The following is a 10,310-nucleotide window of genomic DNA, read 5'->3' on the forward strand; positions in this document are numbered from 1 at the left end:
CTTCTCCCAGGTAACAAGTGATAGGATGAGAACAAAGGGCTTCAAGTAGCACCAGGGCAGCTTTAGTTTGGATATTAGCGAAAATTTCTTCACAGAAAGATTTGTAAAGCATTGGAACAGCTCACAGAAGTGGGAAAGCGACCATCCCTGGAAGTGTTCATAAAATGGTGGATAAGGCACATGGTTTAATGGTGGCCATGATGGTGTTTAGGGTTAACCATTGGATTTGATGATCTTAAAGGTCTTTTCCAACCTTATAAATTGTATGATCCTGCTAAGCCTTTCAGATCCTCTTTAACACGTGGGTTTTGGTCATGTGTGATAAATGTTCCAGTTCCCAGGCTTAAGAATATAATGCTGCAAAAGCAATGTTTTTAGAAACTTATGTCCAACAGAATCATTGCTTGTGTTATGTAGGTATGATGACTATGATTATGGAGAAGTTAATCAGCTACTTGAACGCAGCCTGAAGGTTTACATAAAGACAGTGACCTGCTACCCAGAGAGAACTACCAAGCGCATGTACGATAGTTACTGGCGCCAATTCAAGCACTCGGAGAAGGTATGTGCTCCAAAGCCAAAGTGGCTTCACAGAGACCCCTGTGCTGTTTGAAAATTAAAATATGGGGACTCTGAAAAGGGCAGCATCTGTCAAATGAACTGGTTTAAATCAGAGAAAAACAAATGAGTATCATTCCCTGAGTGTTAGATACCAGTTTGACAAAAATACTTCTTAGTGTGCTGGAAATACTTTTTAAATAGTAATAATAATGATGATGATGCTGATGATGATGCTGATGATGAGTCACTTCTCCATAAAATTGAATGGACAACTGTAAAAGAAAAGTGGATAAACTTGAGAATGCAGAAGTGGTCAACTATGCCAGTACTTGGGATTTGGATATCACTAAATACCTAAACTCACACGTGTGTACATGTGTGTGTGTGTGTGCGCGTGTGTGTACTTTATGGTATTTTTCAGCAATAAAAATGTCAATGTGCCTTCATATATCATATTAAATGCTTCCTGAGAAGGATTCAGTGGTTCAGTACACATGTGCCTGCAAACCTGTCTGGCATGGAAACTGTTCCTTATTCTGTGCTCCTATATAATGGTCACAGGTGGTAGTAAAGAACACCAAATATAATTTAGAAAGATCTACTGTCTTTAGGACACAAAGAAATGTTTAAAGGTGGTTTCTCAGATGGAAGATTGCTTAAAGCAGCAGTTGAGGGTAGTTGTTTGCAGTTCTGGGATGTTGTCCGTATTGGCATTACTACACAGCTGTCTCTAGAGGAACTGTAGTCCTGCAGCAGGGTACAGGGAGAAGAGACAAAGATTTCTTGCAGCGATACTTCACTAAAGGATAGAAATTTCAGCCTGAATGAATAAACCATGTTGCATTCAGAGGTGAGCTAAATGGCTGATGTACTTTTTTTACAGGTTCATGTCAATCTACTTCTGATGGAAGCTCGGATGCAAGCCGAACTTCTGTATGCCCTTCGTGCCATAACTCGTCACTTAACCTGAAGCACTCGCTGGCCAGGAGTACAGGGGCTTCTACTGAGTATGTAAAGACCTTTCAAAATAGATACACACCAGAAGCTGTTTGTGATGTAGCATCAGGTTATTCAATTCTCTAGTGTCAAAGTTTAGCCGTGCTTCTTGGCGGCTGTAATGTGCAATGACGTGTTTTATTTTCTTGATGCTTAACATTACTAATGATAACAAAAGTAACACTGAGGAGCGCTACTCTGCATTGTTTCCGGCTGGATTTCTGCACAGTGGTCAGGATCCTGAAACTGGTTTTATTGTATCCAACCCTAGCGCTTTGTTCTTTAAGCACTGGAGTGAAGTGCTTAGAGACTTCTTTTTCCAAGCAATCATTTTTCAGATGAGTGGAGTCCAGCAGAAGATCAGTTCTGCCTGTCCTGAGAACGTCCCACCACGTCGTGACTCGCGACAGAGATGCGCGGGCTGTGTCACATCAAATTGCCCACTGGATTCTCCTGTGTGTCCTGGAGACTGCTGCCAGTCACTGTCTTACTACAGCAATTGGAGGTGATGCGAGATGTGGATGCAAGCATCGAGCACACTTTAATGTGAAATTAATCTTGGTAAATCCTACAGCATGCTACTGAAGTGCAAAATTCATCTGCTTTGTCGTGCCCCTTCACAAAGAGAAGAGGCCTCACAGTTTGCCATTTCAGCCACACTTACTGTGTTTCAATCATGCATAGTCTTGTTTTACTGACAGTCACCCTCAGTTGTCCTGACAATATCCATGCTCATCACGTGTTGCAATTTGTTTAGTTGGCACCTATAAAATTAATACACAGGCTGACCAAAAATAGGGTTGTGGGGTTTTTTGCACTCTCTTCTTTATCAATGTTTTAACTAAGGAAAGTAAAGGAAGGCTAGTATATCTATTCTTTCATATTGGATGTATAAAAATTATTTCCCATAACTTTTTCATAGCATGAAATTGTAATATTCAAAGTTTTAAAAGTTTCTATGCATTAGTGTGAGTGAACAAAAGAAAAGTGCAATATTTAGAAAGAAAGCAAGCTTTTTTCCCTGACATGCCACTGCTAAAGTGTCCTTCTTATATAGCCATAAAGAAATTTTAAAACCAAATTTCTTTATTGTCTAGCAGTTTTGTTTTAGCTTTTATGGCTTAAGACAACCTGATACTCAGATGCCAAAGCATCCCCAAAACAAAGCATTTTTGGACAACCAGTAATATTGGGGAAGGGAAGAAATAAGCTGCCAAAAATGTCACACTTTTGTGCTGTTTTCTGTTGCTTTTGACTAATTTTTGAGAGCACAAAATGTTGATATTTATAGCTTTATTTTGTATTGCATTTAATGAACCAGTGAAGTGCCTAAAGAGATGCTTAAACTTACCCAGTAGAACACCAGTTAACTGCTTCAACTTTTGTCTGTTGATTTGGACTTTTCATATTTCTTTTGAGGAGGGTGACTTTTATTTCTGTGATATATATTCAAAACTAACCGGACAGGTTTATTTTTAATGTTCTGTTGGATTGTAGAAGTTAATGCAGGACTTTTTTTCATTGGTGATTGCAGAACAGTTAGAAAAAAAAAATACTACCAGTCATATTTTGACACTTTTCATTTACAAAACCATGGACCAGTACTCTACTAAAGTTAGTTTTCTCTTTTCTTCCCTCTTCCTGATCCATGCTTTGACTTTGCATGTTGGTTTTTCTGCTTTATCTGTCCGCTCCAGATTGGAAAGCCCGATGATTGTACACTTTTCTGCACTTTCAGACTGCAGACTCTGCATGTGAAAACCTTTTGAGGAAGAAATCAGTAACTATTTTTTTTTAAGTGTCATTTGGCTATTTAGAAAACTACCCAACAGACAGCACTGGTCTGTCTTGTAGAAAGCATCAGGTAGAACATCAGATTTATTTATCTTGTATAGCTAACTGCAAAGATTTCTCAGAACTACTGAGATGCTCATATGTGTGAACTTAGATTTGCTTTCTAAATTGTTGTGATCCTTTCCCCCCTGCTTCTTGTGATTGTGGTGGCCATACCTAATGGCTTCTGCTGAGAGAAGTTTTCATGCAATACTTTTGTTTTTCGGAGTGATGGGAACTGTTCAGTACTGCTTTAAATTTCTTTGCATTGAAAAGTCAAGTAGTTTTCAAAGAAGCACAGTTGAGCTCTGGAAAGGAGGTGAAATTAGATTTGGGTAACTAATATGATGGCTTCGTTTCTCCTCAGAAATGCAAAGACTTCCGGAGTAGGTTGAGTTTTACATTTGGAAACATGAGTGCCTTTACTTCTTTCCTTATGAAATATACTTGCCAGCTCAAATGCCTTTATGAGCAAAGTGTACATGAGCAGATTTGAAATACAGAAACCATAAATGGATTGCTTCACAGAACTTGTAGTAAACCAGTGTTTTGTTTTGGTTTTTTAAGTGCCATATCAAGTCCCATATGGCCTGCAAGACATTCCATCATAGGAAATGTCATTGTACAGCTAGTTTGGTATTTCTCTTTTTTTTTTTTTCCTTTAATATTAAATGCAAACTTGAAACATCTGGAAGTGTTTTCCAAGTGGCATTTTTTTTCAAAGTATTGCATTTATAGTGCAACAATTTATAACCTAGTTTTTATACACAAATTTGGGATTTTTAATAGCTGTTTGTTCAGAATAGATGTTTAAAGTCAGACAACACTACCATACACTTTATGCACGCTTTAGGTTCACACTGTGCCAACTTTTAATGTGCAAGTGTTCTTGGATTTATTTTGCATTTTTAAAGCACACATGAATGTGAATCTTCACACCTTTTTCATTAATATTTTTCTTAAGAGTACCAGAATCATTGGAAGTGTAGATCCTCTCCCTTTGTGTTCCTTCATTGGAATTGGTAATTACCAGCATTCATGTTAGTCTACAAAATCCCAGCCGTGACCAACGTAAAAACAAAATGTACAGTCTCCTGTCTACTGAAGAGAAAGCTTGATAGGTACAAATTAACCAGCTAGCACAGGGAGCACTGTGAGTAGGGAACAGAGCTTTTGAGCATGGACAGCTTCTTATCATTGCAGAGTCACTTGAAATGTGTGTTGCTGTAGAGTATGTCCTTGCTGAGATTGCTCTATTTTTTTTGGTAATGAAGAGAAGTGAAAAAGGTGCCAACTGGAGAAAGCATTTGCATTTCCCAGAACATTCTACCCACAGCCAAACTTCATGAGAGTATCATCATACAAGAATAGAAATAATTGTTAAAACAGAAATAATAATTTTAAATTTTGGTGCAGTTTGTGCAGATAGCTACTACAGCTAGTGCTGTGGTGTCCTATGAGATTTTTGGTGAGCTGTAGATGGATTTATTTTCATCAAGGCTGAATTGAAACATATATCCTTTGTCCTAAAGCCTTCACTAAAACGAAAATCACAGAATCATAGAATTTGCTAAGTTGGAAAAGGCCCACAAGAATCATCAAGTCCAACTCCTGACCCTGCACAGGACAGGTCCGAGAGTGATACCATGTGCTTGAGAGCATTGTCCAAACGCTTGTTGAACCCTGTCAGGCTTCCCTGGGGAGCCTGTTCCAGTGTCCAACCATCCTCTGGGTGAAGAACCTTTTCCTGATATCCAACATAAACCTCCCCTGACTCAACTTCAGGCCATTCCTTAGAGTACAGTCACTGGTCACCACAGAGCAGAGATCAGGGCCTGTCCCTCCTCTTCCCCTCACAAGGAAGCTGTAACTGCAGTGAGGTCTCCCCTCAGTCTCCTCCAGGCTGAACAGAGCAGGTGACCTCAGCCACTCCTCATACGGCTTCCCCTCAAGGCCCTTCACAATCCTTGAAGTCCTTTGGACACTCTCCAATAGTTTCACGTCTTTCTTATATTGTAGTGCCTAAAGCAGCAAACAGGACTTGAGGTGAGGCTGCCCCAGTGCAGAGCAGAGCAGGACAATCCCCTCCCTTGCCCGACACCTTGATCCTTGAAAAGGATGTATTTCAGCTGTAAGAGTTAAAAAATCTCCACTATCAGCTCTTCCTATGTATTAAAAAACATTTAAGGACAGAAAAATCAGTAAATTTGTAAACAATTACACATGTAAGTATAAATTTAGAACAGATCAGAAGAGAACAAAAAACATTTTGTTGCTCTTTTACTTGAGTGCAAAAAGTCAAAGCACCAGATTCTTAAAGTGTACTTTTGTTTGTAGTGATACTGATATTTTCATGGGATTTGGAAAAAAGCAGCTTGCTGACTAAATTTCAACGGGGATTTAAGCACCCAGGCACTCAGCAAAATCCTAGAAGATGCTCACTTGAATGTTTGAGTCAGATTTTTAAAGAAACTGAGTCACCTAAATAAAATAGAATAAAATTAATTTCCATAGAGACTAAAAGAATAATATGTACCAGGTCCATGTGATTTGCAGTGATTGTTAATGAAATTAGTTGTTTTGGGGACTTAATGTAGACTTAGAGAAATCTCTCCTAAAGCAGTTAAACTGTAAGCCACTGCTCTTGCAGAACAGGTTCTCAACGTTTCTCATGCATGTGTGTTTTCCATGAACATAGGCATGCATTTCAGGCTAATGATCCAGAATCTGGACTCCTTTCAGAAGAGATGGGTTATTTAACCTCTACTTGCAGAAAACATTCATTGGTGGTAGTAAGTGGATAGCATGTGCCTGAACTAAAAATTTTTGGATCAAAAGAAATACTCTAGATCTTCTTGATCTCAAGTGATGTTCTTTCAGTTATTTTCTGTAGATGTTTGGATCCTTCTCCCATAAATAAGGGGTGATGTTGCACAAAACAAAGGAAGAGGGGAGTGGATTCATTGTAAATGAACTTTCCCAGAGCAGATCTGACCATAGAGCTGTAAGAATCAGTTGCTGTTAGCAATCATTCCAAGAGCTGGATAAAATATCAGTTTTCATTACCTGAACTTCAGATTTACTGTTCCTCATGTCCCCCAGCACTGTTTGTCTGAAGAGATGCATCCACCAACTTCCCTATATTTAGGAATTTTAAGTGAAACATTTTATCTCCAAATAAAAATTAATATAGTATTTCATACCCACTACATAGATTACAGGTGTGAGAGATGGAGAGAGCACAGTAGTAGAGGAAACTTCAGGAGCATCTTGATCAGTGTTAATTTATTCCGTAGAGCACATTTCCTGGCAGGTGGTCGTGCTGCTGCTCCCCCAATATGCATCAGGTCTCTTTTGCAGATATTTAATGCTTTGCTGCTCATCAGGGGGAAAATTGCCATTTTCCAACCTGCCACCACCCCTGTCCTGCATCAAGTGCTTCCTGTCTTCCCAAATCCCAGCCCTGAGCAGCCTCCCAGCTGCAGGGACAACCTCCCAGCCTTAACCTTGAAAGCAAGGTTCCCCTATCACTGCTTGTTGTTAAGTGCCGAGGCTCTTTCTCACATTTAGAAACACTTAATTGTAGTAGATTGTTTCTGGACAGGAAAATGTTAAAAGTGGTTCAAAAGGATGAAACTCAGTATTTGCTTAGTAGTGTCAAAGCCTATCTCTGGAGTTACAGTAAAAAATCCAGTGGATCCACTAAGGAAATGCTTTCTTTGGTGAAATGCCCCATGCTTGAGCTATTCAGCTGTGCAAGTTTCTCAGAGGAACATCTGACAGGGAATTTGAGGTCCCATTCTGCCAGGCAGGCTTACAGGGCATCAGGTTGGCAGCCCCTCAGGTGCCTTGCAGCCAGGCAGGCTGCAGACAGCCTCTGGAACAAGTGGATTTGGGTTTTTCATTTATCTATGAAAAAAAAATCCAAATGCACATTGTAGAGTAGCTGCTGGAGGCAGAGTTGGGTGTTCCTAAGGTACTGAGTATCATCAAGGCATGTGGAAAATAGAAACCTTGTTCCTGACAGTAGTTAAAGGTACTGGAGGTCCCAATTGTTACAGTAATTGTGGGGAGCAAGCCCTGCTGTCGGCATCAGGCTGCACGGACCACAGGCGCTCCCAAGGGGATACGGCCAGCACAGGAGGAGTTGAGGTATTGGTCAGCTGAAGAAAGTGCACTGATGAGTCTGAAAGGTTCTTTTGTGTGCCTGTGCATAGGGGAGGTAGTGGAGGATGCCTCCTTCCAAGGTGTCCAGAGGGCTTCTTTGGGAACAGAGATGGAGCCCTTTCCTTACTCCAGAGATGGACCAGGGGAAGGGAACCATTCTGCCCAAGAAAAACTTGCTGCTGTTGAATTGCATTTTCTCTTCTCCACCAGCCCTTTGAAGGGAGTTTTGAAGCAAAATGGGTAAATCACTAAGCATTGTGTCTCCAGGTGAGGAGTCTGGGGGGCAGCAACAGCAGCAGCTCCAAATACCAACAGTCCAAAACTGTGTCTCATTCCTCACTTCATGCTCATGTTGTGCCACCAAGACCCAAACCTCTTCACTCCAGCCCAGCAGCCATATGCCCAGGTGGCTGCAAGAGCAGCCCACTCACGGTGGTGGGTGATGTGGCCACTTTTAGGGGGAAAGTAATAAAATTTAGGCTACAGCCCTTGGACTCTGCAAGGCAGTGCAGTCAGAGGTCTTTTCACGACTGTGACCAGAACTGGATATTAACTGTAGCTTAGAAAAATAGGAACTTTGTAAACTTGAAATCTCTCAGTTTTACCCTTTTCTCCTTTTGCTGGAAAGCCACACGATGAATGTATATGCTTTATCTTTCTATCCGACATTACTGAAAATCAGACTGCCAACTCCTTGTTTTGTATTAGCCTTTTTTTTAAAAAAAAAAAAGAAAAGTTTGTGAGCAATATATGTAGCATGCTGTGAACGTCTGTTTTGATCTTTATAGTTACTCTTTAATCCATCAGTATTAACACCAGTTCTTTTTTGTGTTCCCCTTGGTACTTCGTATGCAGTGTAAGCAGAAGCTGTGATCGGCTTTGCAGTCCTGTGCCATGTTACTGTAACTCCTTGATTTTTTAGGAAGCACCTGACTGTGGGCCACCCTGGGGCAGGTAGCGTGCCCGTACACGACTGCCACTTTTTGGTCTCTTGTACTATGTATAGTTCTAAGTAGAATAAGCTTTTTAACAGAATATTGATGCGGCTTATGAGTCACGCAGGCTGCAAGTGTCTGGTGTGTGAGAGTCTTTGTATTTATAGTTGTTGGGGTTTGGTTTTTTGTTTTGTTGTTTTGTTTTGTTTTTTTTTAATTCATAAAGTAGCAAACTTGATAAACATAGCCACTTTAAACTGCTCTTGCTAAACAGACCCTGCTGTAGATAAAATACCACTGTAGATACAGGGAGAAGCACCAGCCGACCTCTCTCGACTGTGGGTGAGCTGAGCCCTTCTCGGCACAAAGCACAGTCCGAGCCACAGCTGCGTGTGACCACACGTAGACCCAAACACAGCGAAGTCTGGGGCCTGGTGTCTGTTTCAGCCCCCTGTGCCCATAAGCCTGCTGCTGGCTGCCTCCCACACTGCTCACCAGTGCACGGGGCAAGCATGAGCTCGCCAGCATGAGAGGGATGGACAGACCAGCTGCTGGACCACAAAGATGGTCACAGCACTTCTGCAGCCAAAAAGCTTCCAAGCCTTCTCAAGTGCAAAAACTAGCCCTTGATTTGCTGACAGCAGGGCCTGGCACACTGGGGTAAGAAGCAGCATTGGCTCCCTGTTGGCAGCCATGGGTCTGAGCCCCCTTGGCTGGGGCAGCAGGCAGGGCAGTGCCGTGCCCAGAGAGGGGCGTTTCATTGCATCTCCCACCTCTGACCCTCTGGACAGGGGGTAAATTGTACCCAGCCCAGCAGCTGTCAGCTCACGGCCTCCTTGCACTACGGCCAGGCGGGTGTTTTGGGACGGAGGGTCAAGGACAAAGCTCTGACACTGCAGCTCCCTCCCACCACCAGGAAGTGAGGAAGTATGGTAGCTCTGTGGGTCCCACAGTCCCTACAGCATCCTGTGGGCAGGTGACACATCTCCTGTCCTGCCTCCCAGGTCACCACCTGTCCTGAGCTCCAGAGACAGGCCATGGGCTCCATGCTTTCACAGGAGGTTTGCCTGCAAGGTGAGGCAGCTGTGAGGAGCTCACTGTGGGTTACCACAGCAGCTTTTATCATTTCTTTCCTGTTGTTGCTGGTTGGGTTTGTTGTTTTTTTTTGTTTTTTTTTTTGAAAGGACAGACTGACCTAGTGGGATGGAATTTTTCGTGTGTGACTTTTGTTAGTTTTTTAAGTTACCCGACTTGAATTTATCTGAACAGATGCAGAAGGAACTTTCTTTTTTTGTGAGTTAAGAGACAAAAACTCATTTTTAAACAAATGAATCACGTATTAACATTTTAACAGCAATTCATAAATCTGCACTTTTTATGAGGTTTTGAAAAATCTATTTATAGGTACGGAACAATGGGGTTTGTTTAAAACTGTATCGCATTTATACTTGCTGAAATTACTTTCATTGTTATCAGTAGGAATTTCATTGGTTAAATAAAACAGATAAAACCTGACTCCTGTTTGAGCCATCATTTGCCACATGCTGGGGAACACATCTCTAGAGCAGAACATCCTGTGTTTTGGGACAAATCGAGTCCTTGAAGTGTCCTTCCTCTCCATGCCTTTGTAGTGGGTTTTAATTTATGTATCATTCAATACAGAGATTATTTAATCCCTCTTCCAGGGAGACCTGGGCGAACCCCAGAGCAGAAGTGGGTGAGAGCCATAAAAACAGGAAGAGCATGCAAAGGCGAGAGGAAATGTGTGCTGAGTGTGCTGGCTTAGGGCAGTGCCAAGCTTACCCAGCAGTCAAATTG

The 10,310-nt window shown here is 41.7% G+C and overlaps 1 protein-coding gene across 1 annotated transcript in view; it reads left to right on the forward strand.

Annotated features, from left to right (window-relative positions):
- Positions 1 to 10,054, forward strand: part of SESN3 (sestrin 3) — a 44,608-nt gene extending 34,554 nt beyond the window's left edge. The window contains exons 9-10 of the mRNA XM_014250586.2: positions 418 to 562; positions 1,445 to 10,054. Of these exons, the coding sequence (XP_014106061.2) occupies positions 418 to 562; positions 1,445 to 1,531 (232 nt within the window). The 3' untranslated portion in view covers positions 1,532 to 10,054. The remainder of the gene's footprint in view (positions 1 to 417; positions 563 to 1,444) is intronic.
- The last annotated feature ends 256 nt before the right edge of the window (positions 10,055 to 10,310 follow it).

Source organism: Pseudopodoces humilis, chromosome 2, assembly GCF_049639895.1.
Source record: "Pseudopodoces humilis isolate 2021_Gansu_Grassland_sample_001 chromosome 2, ASM4963989v1, whole genome shotgun sequence".
NCBI classification, from domain to species: domain Eukaryota; kingdom Metazoa; phylum Chordata; class Aves; order Passeriformes; family Paridae; genus Pseudopodoces; species Pseudopodoces humilis.